The sequence below is a fragment of the Moschus berezovskii genome, chromosome 27 (genome assembly GCF_049115385.1).
Source record: "Moschus berezovskii isolate FMDL1 chromosome 27, NW_MosBer_1.0, whole genome shotgun sequence".
In the NCBI taxonomy this organism is placed as follows: domain Eukaryota; kingdom Metazoa; phylum Chordata; class Mammalia; order Artiodactyla; family Moschidae; genus Moschus; species Moschus berezovskii.
In genome coordinates this window covers 5,797,470-5,820,158 of record NC_142486.1, presented here as the reverse complement: position 1 = coordinate 5,820,158, position 22,689 = coordinate 5,797,470, and the positions used below count along the sequence as shown (strand labels likewise).

Sequence of the window (22,689 nt, the reverse complement as noted above, 5' to 3'; positions counted from 1 at the left end):
GGCTTAATAAAATACTTTAAACTTTTACTTTATTTCAGTTATTGGATATTTAAAGAGCTATAACTAGTTTACAAATAATTTTAAATTTGACACTTTGGTTAACTATTTTTCAATCCAGTGGAGAAAATTATAAGTCTTTTCAGTAAGTAGTTTTTGGAAAACTGGATATAAACATAAAGAAATCAAGTCCTTATCATAGACCACACACAAAAATCAACTAAAAATGGCTTAAGTAATTAAATGTAAGATCCCCACAAAGATAAAAATTCTAGAAGGATAGAGACAAAGCTTGAAATTGGCTTTGGCAATGATTTCTTGAGTATGACACCAAAAAGCACAGGCAACAAGAGCAAAAATAAGCAAGATTATATCAAACTAAAAAGCTTCTGCACAGCAAAGGAATTAACAAAATGAAAAGGCAACCTCCCGAACAAGAAAAGATATTTTGGAACCATAATCTGATAAAGGATTAATAACCAAAATATATAAGAAATTCCTACAACTCAAAGACAAGATTAAATAAATGACCTTATTAAGGATGGGCAAAAGATCTGAAGAGATTTTTTTCCAAAGAATATTTTTAAACCACAATCTGATAAAGGATTGTGCTCAGTCACTCAGTCATGTCCAATTCTCTGTGACCCCATGGACTGTAGCCCGCCAGGTAATAACCAAAATATATAAGGGATTCCTACAACTCAATACCCAAAATTAAATAATCTTGTTAAGGATGGGCAAAAGATCTGAAGAGACATTTTTCTGAAGAAGACATTTTTCCAGAAACCATTTACAAGAAAAGGAGCTCAACACGAACAATCATCAGGGAAATGCACATCAAAACCACAAAACTCACACTTGTTTGGATGGCTATTATCAAGAGAATAAAAGATTATGACAAACAGAATAGAGTTTCCTCAAAAAAGTAAAAATAGAACTGCCATATGAGCTAGCAATTCCACTTCTGACTCTACGTCCAAAAGACCTGAAATCAGCACCTCAAAGATAAACCTGCATTCACATGCTCACTGCAGCATTATTTACAATAGTTGGGACATGGGCGCAACCCAAATGTCCATTATTATGGATAAAGAAAGTGTGGCATGCACATACAATGAAATATTATTCAGCCTTAAAGGAAATCCTGCCTCTTGTGACAGGATGTATCTTGATGAATGTTTCATATGCACTTGAAAGGTGTTCATTATTCTTTTGTTGAATGGGATGTTCTCAATTAGGTCTAGTTAATGAATAGTGTTTATTATTTCTTCAAATATTTTCTCTGTCCCTTCTCCTCTCTTTCAATACTCCAATTATAGATATATTTATTAGGCCATTTGAGGTTGTCTTAAAGCTCACAGATACCCTTTTCATTAAATTTTTAGTTTTTTTCCTATCATTTCATTTCTTATAGTTTCTATTGCTATGTCTTTATGCATCAATATTTCCTTTTGCAATGTCCTGTCTGATGCTGATCCTCTAATGTGTTTTTCATTTCCGACATTGTAGCTGTCAACTCTAGAAAGTCGTGTGTGTGCGCGCTTCTGTTTTATCTTCCTTAAAATGTCTTTATTAACATATTTAATCAACACAAGAGAAGACTCTACACATGGACATCACCAGATGGTCAACACTGAAATCAGATTGATTATATTCTTTGCAACCAAAGATGGAGAAGCTGTATACAGTTAGCGAAAACAAGACCAGGAGCTGACTGTGGCTCAGATCATGAACTCCTTATTGCCAAATTCAGACTTAAATTGAAGAAAGTAGGGAAAACCACTAGACCATTCAGATATGACCTCAATCAAATCCCTTATGATTATACAGTGGAAGTAAGAAATAGATTTAAGGGACTAGATCTGATTGATAGAGTGCCTGATGAACTCTGGACGGAGGTTCGTGACATTGTACAGGAGACAGGGACCAAGACCATCCCCATGGAAAAGAAATGCAGAAGAGTGAAATGGCTGTCTGAGGAGGCCTTACAAATAGCTGTGAAAAGAAGAGAGGTGAAAAGCAAAGGAGAAAAGGAAAGATATAAGCATCTGAATGCAGAGTTCCAAAGAATAGCAAGGAGAGATAAGAAAGCCTTCCTCAGCGATCAATGCAAAGAAATAGAGGAAAACAACAGAATAGGAAAAACAAGAGACCTCTTCAAGAAAATTAGAGATTCCAAGGGAACATTTCATGCAAACATGGGCTCGATAAAGGACAGAAATGGTATGGACCTAACAGAAGCAGAAGATATTAAGAAGAGGTGGCAGGAATACACAGAAGAACTGTACAAAAAAGATCTTCACGACCAAGATAGTCACGATAATGTGATCACTGACCTAGAGCCAGACATCTTGGAATGTGAAGTCAAGTGGGCCTTAGAAAGCATCACTACGAACAAAGCTAGTGGAGGTGATGGAATTCCAGTTGAGCTATTTCAAGTCTTGAAAGATGATGCTGTGAAAGTGCTGCACTCAATATGCCAGCAGATTTGGAAAACTCAGCGCTGGCCACAGGAATGGAAGAGGTCAGTCTTCATTCCAATCCCAAAGAAAGGCAATGCCAAAGAATGCTCAAACTACCGCACAATTGCACTCATCTCACATGCTAGTAAAGTCATGCTCAAAATTCTCCAAGCCAGGCTTCAGCAGTATGTAAACCGTGAACTCCCAGATGTTTAAGCAGGTTTTAGAAAAGGCAGAGGCACCAGAGATCAAATTGCCAACATCCGCTGGATCATGGAGAAAGCAAGAGAGTTTCAGAAAAATATCTATTTCTGCTTCATTGACTATGCCAAAGCCTTTGACTGTGTGGATCACAATAAACTGTGGAACATTCTGAAAGAGATGGGAATCCCAGACCACCTGACCTGCCTCTTGAGAAACCTGTATGCAGGTCAGGAAGCAACAGTTAGAACTGGACATGGAACAACAGACTGGTTCCAAATAGGAAAAGGTGTACGTCAAGGTTGTATATTGTCACCTTGCTTATTTAACTTATATGCAGAATACATCATGAGGAACGCTGGGCTGGAAGAAGCACAAGCTGGAATCAAGATTTCCGGGAGAAATATCAATAACCTCAGATATGCAGATGACACCACCCTTATGGCAGAAAGGGAAGAGGAACTCAAAAGCCTCTTGATGAAAGTGAAAGAGGAGAGTGAAAAGGTTGGCTTGAAGCTCAACATTCAGAAATCAAAGATCATGGCATCTGGTCCCATCACTTCATGGGAAATAGATGGAAAAACAGTGGAAACAGTGTCAGACTTTATTTTTTTGGGCTCCAAAATCACTGCAGATGCTGATTGCAGCCATGAAATTAAAAGACGCTTGCTCCTTGGAAGGAAAGTTATGACCAACCTTGATAGTATATTAAAAAGCAGAGACATTACTTTGCCAACCAAGGTCCGTCTAGTCAAGGCAATGGTTTTTCCCGTGGTCATGTATGGATGTGAGAGTTGGACTGTGAAGAAGGCTGATCGCCGAAGAATCGATGCTTTTGATCTGTGGTGTTGGAGAAGACTCTTGAGAGTCCCTTATACTGCAAGGAGATCCAACCAGTCCATTCTAAAGGAGATCAATCCTGGATGTTCATTGGAGGGACTGATGCTAAAGCTGAAACTGCAATACTTTGGCCACCTCATGCGACGAGTTGACTCACTGGAAAAGACTCTGATGCTGGGAAAGGTTGGGGGCGGGAGGAGAAGGCGACGACGGAGAATGAGATGGCTGGATAGCATCACCGACTCTGTGGACATGAGTTTGAGTGAACTCCGGGAGTTGGTGATGGACAGGGAGGCCTGGCGTGCTGTGGTTCATGGGGTCGCGGAGAGTCGGACACGACTGAGCGACTGAACTGAACTGAATCTTTCTTCTGTCATTTTGAATGTATGGAATATGTTGTAATAAATTATTTAATGTCTTTGTCTTTTTTTCTTTTGGTTGTGTCCTGTAGCTTGCAGGATCTCAGTTCCTTAACCAGGGATTGAACCTGGGGCCATAGCAGTGAAAGCCTGGACTCCTAACCACTAGACCACCAGGGTTCTGTCTGATCTAATCAATATAGTCAATAGAATACTTCAAATTGTCTATTGAGTATCAATTCTGAGTAGACTTCAAGTCACTGATTTTTTCTATTCATTATGTTTAATTGCAAGCCTGGTTATTATTATTATTTTTTTATTGAATGCTAGACATTGTGAAATTTATCTTGTGTGTTAGATATTTTTGCATTCCTAAAAATATTCTTGAGCTTTTTTAATTTTTGGAATGCAGTTATTGGGAATCTGATCGTTTTCGGTTTTGCTTCTGGGATTTGTTAAGTAGAACCACAACAGGGTTTAGTCTAGGTTGAATTATTCCTCACCACTGAGGCAAGGCTCTTCTGAGGATTACACCCAGTACTCCAAACTGGTTTTCCAGTTTGGCTGGTGGGAAAAGGCACTATTCCTGGCCTGGCTTAGGTCCAGGTCAAAGCAGTTCTTTTCCCCAGCTTTGAGTGGTTCTATCTTGTATCTTGATGCTTCCTTACTAAAGAACTACTTTAAGAACTCACATTTTTTTTTGAGTAAAATTTACTGGATGTTGCTTTTTTTCCTTCCTTTCTCCTTCTCTTCCTTCCTCCTCCCTCCCGCTCCATTTCTTTGGTTTTTCTAGCTTCCTTGCTTCCTCCCCTCTCCCCTCTCCCCTCCCTCTCTTCCTTCCCCCTTCTCCTCATGCTTGTATCTATCGTGGCATCTCCTACTTTGCTCTGCAATTGCATCTACTGTCATACTGGCTTCTTTTCAGCTCCTTAATTACATCAAGATTTTTTTTCAACTTAAGGATTTGGTACATCTTTGAGTTTATCTGGATCTCTTTTTACCTTCACTTTTCTGGATAATCCTTATCTCAATGTAGAGATCTCAGCTTAGACGCCGTTTTAAAAAGAGGCTTCCCCTTGGGACCCAGTTTTTGACAGTGATCTCGCTGTTTTACTGTAGCATAGTAAATGCTTCTTTATCATCATTTAGCAATGGATATGCATTGTTTCATCTTTCACACTCTCCTTCCCTACTTCTAACGTCACCCCTTCACAACCACACTTTCTTTGTAATACTGCTCCATTCCAAATCTCTGTTTTCCTTGTTCTATCACCACCCTACCTCTCCAACCACTGCAAGAGATAGGCACCTGTGCCAGGGAGGTCTGTCCTTTTACTGCAGGCTCTGACACAGAGTGATTGCTCCAAGGGGGTGGCCACAGGGCTAAACTGTAGGACAGATTTCTTCCCTGGAGTTTTCTCATTTGGAGGTGGAGGAGTATTGGATTTCAAGCTAAAAGTATGGCATGAGAGCTTCCACCTGTATGGGTACTCCCTATCTAAAAATGTCTGAGAGAATGAGATCAGAGACCCAAGCCAAGATGAAAGATGGAAAAAGAAGGCATTGACATGATTCAAGTAACTGGCTCTAGCTGATGCAGAGATTAGTTCTATCCCATTCACTGCTGTGATCCCACAACTTTCCCTTAAGATAGTGTAAGTTTTGTTTTAATGTCATTGGTATTTGAAGACTGTTGAATGATACAAACCGTTAAGCCAACATGATGTAGTATGTTTGTTTACTTATTTGTTCTCTAGGTCTCATGGGGGAAGAGAGCATGCTTGCTTGTTTGTCACTGTACACAACACAGTGCTTGGAACTTAGCAGATGATCATCAAATATTGGTCAATAAATCAATACATAAATGCTATAATTACTTTAACTAGAAGGATATTATATGCTCGTAAGAATGAGAGCACCAAGTAAATCCTTGGGCAGAAGTTCTGAAGAAAGTGGTGATACAGTGAATCTGCTACTGCTAAGTCACTTCAGTCGTGTCCGACTCTGTGTGACCCCATAGACGGAAGCCCACCAGGCTCCCCAGTCCCTGGGATTCTCCAGGCAAGAACACTGGAGTGGGTTGCCGTTTCCTACTCAAAGAATAAACAAGATGAACTTGGTGAAATAAGACATTTCAGTATCTGAGCTGAGAAAGAGAAAAACAGATGTCTCAATCGATCCTTTACCTCTAATGGTAACGGTAGTGGAGAGGAATAGGAGGGCATAGCTGGGATGGGAGTACGTGAGGAGGAGACGTATAGCTACACCACTTCACAAAATTCTGTATCTGAAGTCTTTCCACATGTTATACCGATGCAGTCTAAATAACTGGAGAGTGACCAGCAGCGAGGAAGGGAAGTGCTACTCGTAATCACCACTCTCCGTTCCTTACCTTTTCTCCTGTGGTATGGCACATGGGGAAACCCTCCACTGGGTCCTGTGGGCAACAGGGACTAGATCTTTCTCAGATTGTTTTCTCCAAAGGGTTGGATGGAAAGGGGCGAGAGAGGCTGGGTTTCAAGATGGTAAAACAAACCAGGGACTCTAGGAACTGTTTCTCTCCATGGTTAACTGGCCCTTGGAGATGAAATTCCCATGTTATCTTCTGAGCCACAGACCTCAAAATATCCCGGTCCCCTGACCCCTACAAACAAACTTCAAGCAAAGCCCTTCGGGAATGCTTATCTCATGCTCAATGCAAGCCTAATTGGCATCCCAAGTAATGGTTTCCAGAAGAGATTTGTCCTTTGGGTGGGAATCCTTGATGCCATGTACTTAGTGTCCCCCATTTGCCTCCGCTGACATAGATCCTCTGGGTTTAGGGAGGTTTTATTTCTCACAGATGATGCTCCTCTTTCTTCACGATTGGCTCATCTCAGGCTCATTCCAGCTGTTATGATTCCTGCTGAGGAAACGTCATGTCATCAGGAAGGGGCTTATTCTCAAAACACCAGTGCTAGAGCCAGATTCTTACTTCATTAAATGGGAAAGGTGGTGTAAAGCTAAGAAGAGAGTGCCTTGAATGAGCCAATAGAGCATGAAATCCAAAACAGATTTTTCTTTTGACTTTGAACTCACTGATGATTACGTTGGTATTAAGTATAGCTTCTTAACCAGGAAACATTAATGTAAATTGTTATGATTCAAGTGCTCATTGCTATCTTTGGATGGAGAGGTGGCTCATATGTTTGGAGGCAGAGAAAGCATATGCATGATTCAAAGGCTCAACTAACAGATTAAAGAAAAGTTTAGTTACTTAATTGGTCATGATGCATGATGATGGAGTTTAAAATCTGAACACATTTTGCAAAAGCGTTCCAGAATTACATACTGTCTTGCTCCTGCTGATGCTCTGTCATTAAAGGAATTAGTGTAAACAACAGACTGTGTAGATGATATCCTCTATGCTGCTGCTGCTGCTAAGTCGCTGCAGTTGTGTCCAACTCTGTGCGACCCCATAGACGGCAGCCCACCAGGCTCCCCCATCCCTGGGATTTTCCCAGCAAGAGTACCGGAGTGGGGTGCCATTTCCTTCTGCAATCCTCTATGCTATTCCTCAGTAAACAGCAGTTTTAAGTTATGATGGGAATCTGGTGAACATCTCTGAAAGGACCTGTTTGGATGTTTAGTAGCTAACTTGGGTGTCAGTGTGGAACTATTCTACATCCTCTATTTCACTACTGTACTTGTGTTCCCCACAAGAAATCTTTATTTGAAACTAAGGCATCCTCTGGCTTTTCCTGTGGGAGCCGCCGGGTTGAGAGGAGCGTGGCCTTCTCCTCTCCCCGCCATGGCGTGTGCTCGTCCACTGATATCAGTGTACTCCGAAAAGGGGGAGTCCTCTGGCAAAAATGTCACTTTGCCTGCTGTGTTTAAGGCTCCCATTCGGCCTGATATTGTTAACTTTGTTCACACCAACTTGCGCAAAAACAACAGACAGCCCTATGCTGTCAGTGAATTAGCAGGTCATCAAACCAGTGCTGAGTCTTGGGGTACCGGCAGAGCTGTGGCTCGAATTCCCAGGGTTCGAGGTGGCGGGACTCACCGTTCTGGTCAGGGTGCTTTTGGAAATATGTGTCGTGGGGGCCGCATGTTTGCACCAACCAAGACCTGGCGACGTTGGCACCGCAGAGTGAATTCAACGCAGAAGCGATACGCCATCTGCTCTGCACTGGCTGCCTCAGCCTTACCGGCGCTGGTCATGTCTAAAGGTCATCGTATAGAGGAAGTTCCTGAACTTCCTTTGGTGGTGGAAGATAAAGTTGAAGGCTACAAGAAGACCAAGGAGGCTGTTTTGCTTCTGAAGAAACTTAAAGCCTGGAATGATATCAAAAAGGTCTATGCCTCTCAGCGAATGAGAGCTGGCAAAGGCAAAATGAGAAACCGTCGCCGTATCCAGCGCAGGGGACCCTGCATCATGTATAATGAGGACAATGGTATCATCAAGGCCTTCAGAAACATCCCTGGAATTACTCTGGTTAATGTAAGCAAGCTGAACATTTTGAAACTTGCTCCTGGTGGTCATGTGGGACGTTTCTGCATTTGGACTGAAAGTGCTTTCCGAAAGTTAGATGAGCTGTATGGTACTTGGCGTAAAGCAGCCTCCCTCAAGAGTAACTACAACCTCCCCATGCACAAGATGCTCAATACAGACCTTAGCCGAATCTTAAAAAGCCCAGAAATCCAAAGAGCACTCCGAGCACCACGTAAGAAGATTCATCGCAGAGTCCTGAAGAAGAACCCACTGAATAACCTGAGAATCATGTTGAAGCTTAACCCATATGCAAAGACCATGCGCCGGAACACCATTCTTCGACAGGCCAAGAACCACAAAATCCGCATGGATAAGGCGGCAGCAGCACTAGAAGCCAAATCAGGTCAGAAGGGGGTTCAAGGCAAGAAGCCTGTGGTGAGAAACAAAGAAAAGAAGGCTGTTGGCGATAAGAAGCCGAAGAAGCCTGTGGTGGGAAAAAAGGCTGCAGGGACCAAGAAACCAGCAGCTGAAAAGAAGCCCACAGAAAAGAAACCCACCTCAGAGGAAAAGAAGGCTGCTGCATAAACTTAAATGTGTTTATTCCATAAATGCCAAATCATTTTGCACAGCTAATTTTGAATAAAGACCTGAACAAAGAGGCAATGAGAAAAAAAAAAAAAATGAAACTAAGGCATCCTCTGGCATTGCCAGCATATTACTGGAACCCTCAAGTTACACGGTGACAATCGGTGATTCCATGAGGAAAGCAGCCTGAGAAGGCAGAGAAGAGTCTCTTGAGGGACACAAATCAGACTAGGGAAACTACTAGTGAAGTTCCTATGGGAGGAAGGGAGACATGAATCAGACGATGGGAAAATTTATTATGCTATGGAGATTTACAGAGAAAGATAGAAACTAATGAGGAAAGAGGGAAGTATATGGATCCCTAAGTAAAGGGAAATGTATGGATGTGCTGATGGGAGGGAATGTGGGGAACACTGGGCTCTCAGACCACAGGAAGCTGAGTTTGAAATAACAGCGTAAGGCTACAGCCCTAAAGATGCTCCTCTGCTGCATGAAATGGAGAGAGATTACCGGCCAAATTACACCCAGAAGAATACATTCAGTCCTGAGTTCTTCACTCTAAAAAGTAAGTAATCTGGAATACATGAAGATCCAGGAAGAGGCTTAGAAGGAAAAACACAAAGAGGGATAGGGTGGGTATTTGGGGATCAATTTAGAGTATTTTTTTTAAATGTTCACTTTCACCGTGGAGATCGAGCTCTCATTCTGATCAGTATTCATGGGAGAATTAGGTAAAGGGCTGATTGGGAAATTTGGCTGATTAAATGTTATAATCCTAGTTTTATCAGCCTGATTTGTAATTTTCATGATCTCAGGTTTTCCTAGGTCATATCTTTCCTGTTTTCAAATACATAATTATGGTGGGTTTGTTATGTGTCACCTTGGCACCCATGCACCTCTCTTTAAACTATACTTAATCTTCAAATAAAGACAATATCAATGTACCCTTCCACCAACCTGGATGCAACTAGCCCGTGTACAACCAAAAAACACGTAACCCTCTCCCAAGATGAATATATAAAACACACTAACCTTTTTCCCATAAAAAAGGTGAAATTAATTTTACTCCTAATTCATACTCCCCTTTTATGTCCTGTAACTTAAATACTGAGATATGAAGCTAACCATATTAATATATCTTATGTTAGACAAAGGGATGACTGAGTGGAATAAATAGAAATGATTGGTAAATATATCTATACATAAAATATTCCCATATCAATAAGAAATGCCTATAATATTTCAAGTTTTCATTCTACAGCTGCTCACACAGTCATGGCTGGTTTTTCTAAATACCTTCTTTCACTACCCATTTCATATTCCCTTTGTCTTCAGTGGGTCACGGTTACTTGTTGGGTGGGAGAGCAACCCTAACCTTCACTCCTGAAGGATCTGGGTCATTAGCAGTCTTGTCTGAATTGGGTTGTTGTGATTTTCCACTGATTTTCATCACTGGACATTTGAGTACAGAGTGCACCCTGCTGCTGCTGCTGCTGCTGCTAAGTCACTTCAGTCGTGTCCGACTCTGTGCGACCCCATAGACGGCAGCCCACCAGGCTCCCCCGTCCCTGGGATTCTCCAGGCAAGAACACTGGAGTGGGTTGCCATTTCCTTCTCCAATGCGTGAAAATGAAAAGTGAAAGTGAAGTCGCTCAGTCGTGTCTGACTCTTAGCGACCCCATGGACTGCAGCCTACCAGGCTCCTCCATCCATGGGACTTCCCAGCACCCTAGAAAATCTGAATTCCAGACTTGTTCCTCCTTATTCTCATGTAGTAGCAACTCAGTTTTCCCTTGCTAGTCAGGATTTATCACAACTACTAACAGAGTAACTTTCTTTGCTTGTTGATTCAGTGATAAGAAGAGTCCAAAATGGCAGTCTCAGCTCTCAGTAAATGAAATTGTGTTGCCTGATGAAGGAATTCCTTCCTTTGTAACTGGTAGAGCCTAAATGTGTGACAGTAAAAATTTTGGCAGTGGATCCCAGTTATAAATGGTACAGTGGGGGACTCACTCCCATTTCCACCTCTTGATTTCTGGTCCCACGAACTGTTGCAACAGGAGAAACAGCACCATAAATTGATACAGAAATTTAGAACATACACCACATCTTAGAGGACAATGCCCCAGCAATATGAGGTGCTGTCAACTACCAGTTGCTGTAGAGTCTTTAGAAGTCTGTTAGGTCAATTGTCTCAGGATGCTGGAGATAGACCAATGGATTCCTTCAGCATGGGCCCATCCCCACATTTCATTTGCTGCAAAATGAGCTCCTTATTCAGTAGTAATAACATTACTTCATGGAATAATATGGTGAACAGAGCATTGTGTATATCTGCAGGTGGTAGTTTTGGCAGCAGTGCTGTAGGGAAGGGAGGCAAATCCATATCTGAAGTGTCAACTCCAGTAAGAAACAAGTAAAGGCCCTTCAGTAATGGAAGCTATCCAGTGTAATCAGCCTATCACAAGTGTCTGATAGCACTATGGGATGATGTCATGTCAGGGGCTCAGTGCTGGGTCTCTCTTGGCAGGTGGGCACTCAGTGGTGGCTAGACTGGCCGTGGTGAGTACAAGTCCATGTTGCTGAGCCCATGTAGAGCCTCTGTCCATGCTGCTATGGCAAATCTGTGAGTCCATTGGCGTGAATAGACCGAGTGAGAAGGAAGGCCGGCACCCGCAGAAGAGGTTAGCAGTCGGAAAGGAGGACTCATTTTGTGGGCCACAGTGGTGGATCTTTCTTCCTTGCTTTGCTGTGAATATTTGCATATTTTTGATGGTGCAGGATAGTTACATGAGGCAGAAGGATGGCTTTGTTGTGCTTATTTGGGGATTATGTGTCTTTTAAGGAGATATGTTGAGTATATGTTTGCCAAATATACTGAAGATGAACTCTTGGGTTTTATAATGTGTCTTCTTGGCTAGAATGAACTACATTTACTAGAATTCCTATTGCTGTGAGTTTCTGGTTAAGGTGGGCTACCCAAGAGATTCTCAGGAAGATTTAGAGGGCAGGGGGGAGGATCTGTTGTTGCTGATGTGCTGACTCCCCTCACTGGTGTGAGGCAGCTGTGGAGCAGCACTTACTGTGTCTTCCCTTGAATCTTTCTCTAACTTCTCTGACTTTGGGGCCAGGACTGTGCGTTTAGCCTTGTTAAGCAGGCCTCCAGCTTGTGCAAGAGAAACCATGTCACCAATTCCAGAGGCACCAAGAATGACATGCGTTTCAGTCTGCCCTTGTGGGATTTATGTCATGTTGGTTGGTTCCAGCCTGACCTTGAGCTACCACACTTTTATACCCATCTTCCCTTCCTGACTGCTTGCCTCATGGAGTTCAAGTTCTAGAATCAGATAGAAAGGTGATAGCTTTACATAGACTGCTTAACCAGCTTTCACTGTCAAGTAAGGCCAAATTTCTATACAATCCATTAAATGTATATGTATGTAAATTTCTTGGTGGTTCAGCTTTTCTGGTTAAACCCTGACTGATGTAAGAAAAGATCTGTATATAAATATATCATATATAAAATTTAGAGTGTATCTATAAAGTATATATACTTAAAAAAGAACATATGTATATATACACATATAAATGTATATGTCTTCCTTAATCAGGAGAGACTTGTTTAGAAGTCTAGCACTAATATAGTCTAGGTATTCTGAAATTTCAGAGGGATCATATTTGTGAGCTGAGATTTGAAGTTCTCTTTTTTTAAAAAAGAGAAATTTCAATAATTAGAGCTGTTGAATAATTAGAACTAGAAAAATATTATTCTTCAAAATTCTTTTGTAGATCGAAAGAGGCTTATTGTCAGGTTGGATGAACCCCAGTATTTCTGATATCACATTTCATCTCCACTTCCTGTTTCCCAGGGGCTGAGGAAGGGGAGACATGGCAGAGGAATCAATCCTCTCTGGCAGACTTCGTCCTGGAAGGGCTCTTTGATGACTCTCTTGCCCACCTTTTCCTTTTCTCCTTGACCATGGTGGTCTTCCTGATTGCTGTGAGTGGCAACACCCTCACCCTTCTCCTCATCTGTGCTGACCCCCGGCTTCACACACCCATGTACCTCCTCCTCAGCCAGCTCTCCCTCATGGACATCTCTACCACCATCCCCAAGATGGCGACCAACTACCTATCTGGCCAGAAGTCCATCTCCTTTGTGGGCTGTGCGACCCAGCACTTCCTCTATCTGACTCTGGGAGGTGCGGAGTGTCTTCTCCTAGCATTCATGTCCTATGACCGCTATGTTGCCATCTGTCATCCTCTGCGCTACACCGTTCTCATGAACAGAAAGGTGACACTAACGATGGCTGCCATGTCTTGGTTGGGAGCATCCCTGAATTCCCTAATTTACACGGCAAACTTGATGCACTTCCCTTTCTGTGGGCCTCGACAAATCCACCACTTCTACTGTGAGTTTCCAGCTGTTTTGAAGTTGGTATGTGGAGACATCACTGTGTATGAGGCCACAGTGTACATCAGCACCCTCTTCCTCCTCCTTCTCCCCATCCTCTTGATTTCTACATCCTATGTCTTCATCCTCCACAGGGTCATTCAGATGCGTGCAGCTGGCAGTAAGAGAAATGCCTTTGCCACTTGCAGCTCTCACTTTACTGTGGTTTCCCTCTCGTATGGTGCTTGCATCTTCTCATATATGAGGCCCAGGTCCCAGCGCACTCCACTGCAAGACAAAGTTGGTTCTGTGTTCTATAGCATCATCACTCCCACATTGAATCCACTGATTTATGCTCTCCGGAATAAGGATATAGCTAAGGCTTTGAGGAAGGTGCTGGGGAGAGAACTTATCACTCAAAGGTCGCAAGTGTAGTAGTTATCCTGAGTACATTAGTGGAATCCCCATCAGCTCCTTAAATTGTTCTCTGTAAACTGCAATGATTTTTTCAAGGGTCCATAGCCTTGATGGCTACTGCAAAATTGAAGTGGTTAACAAACATTTCCAGTATTCTCACTTGCTCTCATGCATTGAAGCCCCATACAGTACTCTTAGTCCATTTGGGCTGCTCTAAGAACAGTACCAAGACTGGCTGACTTAGACAACAGACATTATTTCTCACCATTTCGGAGGCTGAGAAGTACAAAGATCAAGTCTTCACAGTGCTAGACACTCTTTCCTTCTGATCTCTTTTCAAATGGAATCTTGCCCAAATAAGCCTCCCTGATGAGCCTATTTAAAGCAGCCTCTTCACTCTTTATCCCCTGATCCTACCTTATGATCATACTTCCCTGATATTGCATAACACTCTATTCTTACTGTCTGCTTCCTAGAGTGAAATTTTCAAGAGGGTAAGGAGTTATACTTTGTTTTCTGTTGTCTCACCAATGCCAGGAAGAGTCTGACATGAAATAAGTACTCAATAACTACTTGTTGTATGGATTAATAAATGAAAGGGACCTAGATTGTTTTACTATCTCACGTGACATGAAAGATAGCCACATATTAATCCCATGTAGATGCAGAGACTTGACATCTCAGTGAACTTTCCTGGAGTCTAGCGGGCTGAGGGATGCCAAAGCCACAGACAAATATCTAGATCTTGTTTTTCCTACTAGTTATTCAGTCCCGGGACCGTCTTCAGAAGAAAAATACTTAATGCTTGAGAGCAAAGTTATGCTATTTTTGATGCATAAGTATTTTCTCTTTGAGAAACAGCTTTTTGCCATTCTATAATAAGATGAGCTGCCCATCATGAGTAGGGTGCTATGTTATACACAAAGCCCTAAGGTTGGATTTGTGTTGTAACACTCCAATATCAAGTAGAGAGAATTTTCAGAGAAATGATGCCTGGGTTGTTCCTGAAGGCGCAAGGGTCTGATATAAACAGCTAGCTCACAATCCTAGTTACAGAGAGTGGTTGTTCTTCTGCTATGGCCACCCCCACTCTCTACACACATACAACTATGACCTTGTCCAGAATGCTATAGTATTATTTGGGAATGAAACAATCTGAGCTAAGCTGATGGATGGTTATTCATGTAATGCTGCTGCTAAGTCGTTTTAGTCGTGTGCGACTCTGTGAGACCCCATAGACGGCAGCCTACCAGGCTCCCTGTCCCTGGGATTCTCCAGGCAAGAACACTGGAGTGGGTTGCCATTTCCTTCTCCATGCGTGAAAGTGAAGTCGCTCAGTCGTGTCTGACTCTTCCCGACCCCATGGACTGCACCTACCAGGCCCCTCCGCCCATGGGATTTTCCAGGCAAGAGTACTGGAGTGGGGTGCTATCACCTTCTCCACATGTAATGCTAACATCTGCCAAAGGGAAATAGTATAGCGCATTATGACCCCACCTTGAGAAGGGTTACTGTTGTTCATTGTTCAATTGCTTAGTCATATCCAACTCTTTGCGACCCCACAGACTGCAGCATGCCAGGCTTCCCTGTCCCTCACTATCTCCTGGAGTTTGCTCAGACTCATGTCCATTGAGTTGATGATGCCATCTAACTCTATAATTGTAATTATTCTTGATATATTCTAGATATTAACCCTATAGGGCTTACAAATATCACTGTCATTCTGTTGGTTGCCTTTTACTCTGTTGATTGTGTCATTTGATGAACATGCTTTAAAATTTTGATATATTCCCATTTATTTATTTTTATTTTTGTTGCCTGGGATTTGTGTCATATCCAAGAAAACACTGTAAATGCAACGTCATGAAATTTTCTCTCTGTGCTTTCTTCTAAGAGTTTCATAGTTTTAGCTCTTACATTAGGTTTTTTTATATATTTCCAGTTAAATTTTGAAAATGGTGTAAGGTAAGGGTCCAACTTTTTCCCACTTACTGTAGAAATCAAATAGAATAAAATACTCAGGAATTAACTTATCAAAGAAAGTGAAAGATCTGTACACTGAAAACTAACAAACACTGCTGAAAGAAGGTAAAGGTATGTAAATAAATGGAAAGATATCCTATGTTTATGGATTGGAAATATTTATATTGTTAAGGCCTCTTTATTACCCAAACTTATCTAGAGAGCCAAGGCAAAACTTACCAAAATCTCAGTGGCATTTTGTTTTCAAAAAAAGAAATATCTATCCTAAAATTTATATGGAATCAAGGGACCTCAAATAGCCAATACAATCCTGGAAAAGACTAAAACTAGAAAACTCACACTTTCTGATTTCAAAATTACTACAAATTTATGGTTATCAAAAAAGTGTGATACTACCATATATAGGGATGTATAGATCAATGGAATGGAATAGACACCTCAGAAAAAGACCCTCATATATACGATGAGATTATTATCATCAAGGATACTAAGATCATTCAATGGGAAAAGGACAATCTTTTCAATAATTGTGCTGTGAAAACTGGATATCCACATGCAAAAGCATAAAGCCAGACCCTTACCTTACACTATACAAAGCATTAAGTGAAAATATAACAAATATGTAAATGTAAGAACTATTAAACTATTATTTTCTTCTTAGAAGAAAACATAAGGGAAAAGCTTCATGATAAGAGGTTAACATCCAGAATATACAAAAATGACTACAATTCAAAGACAATCATAATAAAATAACCTAAACATGGGCAAAGGACTTGAAAAGACATTTTTCCAAACAAGTTATACAAATGGTCAACAAGCACATGAAAGGATGCTCAACCTCACAAATCATTTGGTGTATAATTTATGAAAATCATCTCAAACAGGATTAAAGGCTTGAAAGTAAGACCTGAAACTACAAAACTCCTGGAAGAAAACATAAGGGACAAACTCCTTGATATCAGTCTTGACAATATTTTTCAGATATGGCACCAAAAGCAAAAAGAAACAAGTAGGACCATGTTAAACTAAAAAGCAAAAGATTTTCACAGCAAGTGAAATGAAGAGAAAGTCGCTCAGTCGTGTCCTATTCTTTGTGATCCCATAGTCCATGGAATTCTCCAGGCCATACTGGAGTGGGTAGCCTTTCCCTTCTCCAGGGGATCTTCCCAACCCAGGGATCAAACCCAGGTCTCCCCCATTGCAGGCGGCTTCTTTACCAGCTAAGCCACAAGGGAAGCCCAAGAATACTGGAGTGGGTAGCCTATCCCTTCTCCAGCAGATCTTTCCAACCCAAGAATCGAACTGGGGTCTCCTACATTGCAGGCAGATTCTTTACCAACTGAGCTATCAGGGAAGCCCTTCACAGAAAGGGAAACCATCAAAAAACGTAAAGTCAACCTAGAGAATGGGGGAAATATTTACAAATCATTTATCTGATATGGGCTTAATATTCAAAATATATCAGAAACTCACACAACTCAATAGCCAAAACACACACACAAAAATCAGATTAAAAAATAGGTTGAAGAATTGAAAAGACTTTTTCCAAAGAAGACACACAAATGGCCAACAGGGATATGAAAATGTGCTCAATATCCCTAATCATCAGGGAAATGCAAGTCAAAACCACAATGTGGTATCACCTCACACCTGTGAGAATGGCTCTTCTTAAAAAGAACAGTGATAATTGCAGAGGAGGATTTGGGAAAAAGAGAATCCTTGTGCCCTGTTGTTGTTTAGTCACTAAGTTGAATCTGACTCTTTCAACCCCATGGACTGCAGCATGCCAGGCTTCCCTATCTCCCGGAGTTTGCTGAAACTCATGTCCATTGAGTTGGTGATGCCATCCAACCATCTCTTCCTCTGCTGTCCCCTTCTCCTGCCCTCAATCTTTCCCAGCATCAGGATCTTGGGAATATAAATTGGTAGAGTTACTATTGAAAAAATATTCAGGTTCCTCAATAATTAAAAATAGAACCATATTATGATCTAGGAATTCCAGTTCTGGGTAAAAATCCAAGTAAGTGAAATCTCTGTCTTGAAAAGTTATCTTCCCCCCAAATTCATTCAGTTCAGTTCAGTTCAGTCGCTCAGTCGTGTCCGACTCTCCGCGACCCCATGAATCACAGCACGCCAGGCCTCCCTGTCCATCACCAACTCCCGGAGTACACTCAAACTCATGTCCACAGAGTCAGTGATGCCATCCAGCCATCTCATTCTCCGTCGTCCCCTTCTCCTCCCGCCCCCAACCTTTCCCAGCATCAGAGTCTTTTCCAGTGAGTCAACTCGTCGCATGAGGTGGCCAAAGTATTGCAGTTTCAGCTTTAGCATCAGTCCCTCCAATGAACATCCAGGATTGATCTCCTTTAGAATGGACTGGTTGGATCTCCTTGCAGTATAAGGGACTCTCAAGAGTCTTCTCCAACACCACAGTTCAAAAGCATCGATTCTTCGGCGATCAGCTTTCTTCACAGTCCAACTCTCACATCCATACATGACCACGGGAAAAACCATTGCCTTGACTAGACGGACCTTGGTCGGCAAAGTAATGTCTCTGCTTTTTAATATACTATCAAGGTTGGTCATAACTTTCCTTCCAAGGAGCAAGCGTCTTTTAATTTCATGGCTGCAATCAGCATCTGCAGTGATTTTGGAGCCCAAAAAAACAAAGTCTGACACTGTTTCCACTGTTTTTCCATCTATTTCCCATGAAGTGATGGGACCAGATGCCATGAGCTTTGTTTTCTGAATGTTGAGCTTCAAGCCAACCTTTTCACTCTCCTCTTTCACTTTCATCAAGAGGCTTTTGAGTTCCTCTTCACTTTCTGCCATAAGGGTAATGTCATCTGCATATCTGAGGTTATTGATATTTCTCCCAGCAATCTTGATTCCAGCTTGTGCTTCTTCCAGCCCAGCGTTCCTCATGATGTACTCTGCATATAAGTTAAATAAGCAAGGTGACAATATACAGCCTTGACGTACTCCTTTTCCTATTTGGAACCAGTCTGTTGTTCCATGACCGGTTCTAACTGTTGCTTCCTGACCTGCATACAGGTTTCTCAAGAGGCAGGTCAGGTGGTCTGGGATTCCCATCTCTTTCAGAATGTTCCACAGTTTATTGTGATCCACACAGTCAAAGGCTTTGGCATAGTCAATGAAGCAGAAATAGATGTTTTTCTGAAACTCTCTTGCTTTCTCCATGATCCAGCGGATGTTGGCAATTTGATCTCTGGTGCCTCTGCCTTTTCTAAAACCTGCTTGAACATCTGGGAGTTCACGGTTTACATACTGCTGAAGCCTGGCTTGGAGAATTTTGAGCATGACTTTACTAGCGTGTGAGATGAGTGCAATTGTGCGGTAGTTTGAGCATTCTTTGGCATTGCCTTTCTTTGGGATTGGAATGAAGACTGACCTCTTCCAGTCCTGTGGCCAGCGCTGAGTTTTCCAAATCTGCTGGCATATTGAGTGCAGCACTTTCACAGCATCATCTTTCAAGACTTGAAATAGCTCAACTGGAATTCCATCACCTCCACTAGCTTTGTTCGTAGTGATGCTTTCTAAGGCCCACTTGACTTCACATTCCAAGATGTCTGGCTCTAGGTCAGTGATCACATTATCGTGACTATCTTGGTCGTGAAGATCTTTTTTGTACAGTTCTTCTGTGTATTCCTGCCACCTCTTCTTAATATCTTCTGCTTCTGTTAGGTCCATACCATTTCTGTCCTTTATCGAGCCCATCTTTGCATGAAAAGTTCCCTTGGAATCTCTAATTTTCTTGAAGAGGTCTCTTGTTTTTCCTATTCTGTTGTTTTCCTCTATTTCTTTGCATTGATCACTGAGGAAGGCTTTCTTATCTCTCCTTGCTATTCTTTGGAACTCTGCATTCAGATGCTTATATCTTTCCTTTTCTCCTTTGCTTTTCGCCTCTCTTCTTTTTACAGCTATTTGTAAGGCCTCCTCAGACAGCCATTTCGCTCTTTTGCATTTCTTTTCCATGGGGATGGTCTTGGTCCCTGTCTCCTGTACAATGTCACGAACCTCCGTCCAGAGTTCATCAGGCACTCTATCAATCAGATCTAGTCCCTTAAATCTATTTCTCACTTCCACTGCATAATCATAAGGGATTTGATTGAGGTCATATCTGAATGGTCTAGTGGTTTTCCCTACTTTCTTCAATTTAAGTCTGAACTTCGCAATAAGGAGTTCATGATCTGAGCCACAGTCAGCTCCTGGTCTTGTTTTCGCTAACTGTATACAGCTTCTCCATCTTTGGTTGCAAAGAATATAATCAATCTGATTTCGGTGTTGACCATCTGGTGATGTCCATGTGTAGAGTCTTCTCTTGTGTTGTTGGAAGAGGGTGTTTGCTATGACCAGTGCATTCTCTTGACAAAACTCTATTAGCCTTTGCCCTGCTTCATTCCGTGCTCCAAGGCCAAATTTGCCAGTTACTCCAGGTGTTTCTTGACTTCCTACTTTTGCATTCCAGTCCCCTAGAATGAAAAGGACATCTTTTTTGGGTGTTAGTTCTAAAAGGTCTTGTAGGTCTTCATAGAACCGATTAACTTCGGCTTCTTCAGCATTACTGGTTGGGGCATAGGCCTGGATTACTGTAATATTGAATGGTTTGCCTTGGAAACGAACAGAAATCATCCTGTCATTTTTAAGATTGCATCCAAGTACTGCATTTCGGACTCTTTTGTTGACCATGATGGCTACTCCATTTCTTCTAAGGGATTCCTGCCCACAGTAGTAGATATAATGGTCATCCGAGTTAAATTCACCCATTCCAGTCCATTTTAATTCACTGATTCCTAGAATGTCGACGTTCACTCTTGCCATCTCCTGTTTGACCACTTCCAATTTGCCTTGATTCATGGACCTAACATTCCAGGTTCCTATGCAATATTGCTCTTTACAGCACCGGACCTTGTTTCTATCATTGGTCACATCCACAACTGGGTATTTGTTTTGCTTTTGCTCCATCCCTTTATTCCTTCTATAGTTATTTCTCCACTGAGCTCCAGTAGCATACTGGGCCCCTACCGACCTGGGGAATTCCTCATTCAGTATCCTATCATTTTGCCCTTTGTTACTGTTCATGGGGTTCTCAAGGCAAGTATACTGAAGTGGTTTGCCATTCCCTTCTCCAGGGGACCACATTCGGCTGTGGTCCATGTGATTAGATCAGCTAGTTTCCTGTGATTATGATTTCAGTTTGTCTGCCCTCTGGTGCCCCCTAGCAATACCTACCAAATTCATTACAGTATTATTAATAGTAGTCAAGATATGGAAACAACCTAAGTGTCTGTCTATGGATGGATAAAGAAAAGGTGGCATATATATACAATGGGATATTAGTTCTATAAAAAATAAAGAATTCTTGTCATTTGAGACAACATGGGTGGACCTTGAGGGCATTGTGCTAAGTGAAATAAGTCAGACAGAGAAAGACAAATACTCTATGATATCACTTGTGTGTAGGACCAAAAAAACCCTCCACTTGTAGATACAGAAAACAGATTAGTGAGTGCCAGAACTGGGCCTAGGGGTGGGGGAAACAGGAAAAGGTGATCAAAATGTAAAAATTTCCAGTAGCAAGATAAATTAGTTTGAAGGGTTTAATATACAGCATGGTGACTATAGTTAACAGTATGAATTGCATATTTGAAAGTTGCCAAGAGATTAGATCTTTTTCTTATAAAAGGACTAAACTAAAATAAAAGTTCAATAAAAGAAAAAAACAATAACTACTTGAGGTAAACTAACAAAACTCATTTTGGAATATATATATATATATATATATATATATATTGAATCATTGTCTTGTACACCTTGGACTAACACAATGTCAAATGTCATTCCCATCTGAACAGCAGGAGGAGAAATGAGTCTCACTCATTAATGAAAACAAACAAAAACTGTGATGAGATACCACATCATGCTCATTAAGATGGCTACTGCTAAAACAGCAGGGATGAGCAAGTGTTGGTAAAGATGTGGAGAAATTGGAAAGCACTGGAATATAAAATGGTGCAGCCACTCAATAATTTGATGGTTCCTCAAAAAATTAAAAAAAAAAGACAATGACAGCAATTCTATTTCTGGATGTACGGCCAAAAGAACTGAAAGCAGGATCTCAAGGCAGTATTTGCACATCCCTGTTCACAGCAGCATAATTCACAAGAGCCCCAAATGGAAGCAATTCAAGGCTTCATTGATGAATGAATGGATTAACGAATGCGATAAATATATATACAATGGAATCTTATTCATCCTTGAAGAGGAAGGAAATTTTGACACGTACTACAATATGGATGAAACTTGAGGATATTATTCTATGAGAACTAAGCCATTCATTAAAATACAAATGCCTAGAAGAGTCAAGTTCAGAGACAGAACCTAAAATGACTAATGCCAGGTGATGGGAAATTGTTTCATGGGTGCAGAGGTGTAGTTTGGAAAGATAAAAAGAGTTTTGGAGATTTGTTGCACACAATATGAAAGTACTTGATACTACTGAACTATATACTTTAAAATAGTAAACATGGTAAATTTTATGTTGTAGGTATTTTATCTCAATTAATTGGATTCAACTGTACCCTGTATTCAAGCCTGGATTGAGTACAGGGTACTCTCATCATTAATGATTTTTAAAAAGGTATAATCCCCAAACCTACCACAAACATACATTTTATTTTATTTTTCACATTACCAACTTAAATTTTTATTGTTTGTTAGTTTAACATCAATTATACACATCACAGTACACTGTAAGATAAAACGTTTAACTCTTCTGTCAAGTCACTCTGTCTCAGAAAGTGGATCACACTGGGCTACAGCTGTCACTACGTTGCTTTGTAAACATGATAATGTACAAACACACCACAAATCCAACAGCACATGCTGCGACCAAAACCTTTTCCGTGGACCTGAGAAAGCTTTCCGACGTATTCGATGGGAAACGAGCATCAGACA

The 22,689-nt window shown here is 41.3% G+C and overlaps 1 protein-coding gene and 1 pseudogene across 1 annotated transcript; both read left to right on the top strand.

Annotated features, from left to right (window-relative positions):
* The first annotated feature begins 7,597 nt into the window (after nt 1-7,597).
* Nucleotides 7,598-9,019, top strand: LOC148773620 (large ribosomal subunit protein uL4 pseudogene; annotated as a pseudogene).
* A 3,779-nt stretch (nt 9,020-12,798) lies between these two features.
* On the top strand, nt 12,799-13,746 carry OR2AE1 (olfactory receptor family 2 subfamily AE member 1). The gene has a single exon (XM_055408835.2). It carries the CDS (start codon nt 12,898-12,900, stop codon nt 13,744-13,746), a length of 849 nt encoding a protein of 282 aa, XP_055264810.2. The 5' UTR covers nt 12,799-12,897.
* The last annotated feature ends 8,943 nt before the right edge of the window (nt 13,747-22,689 follow it).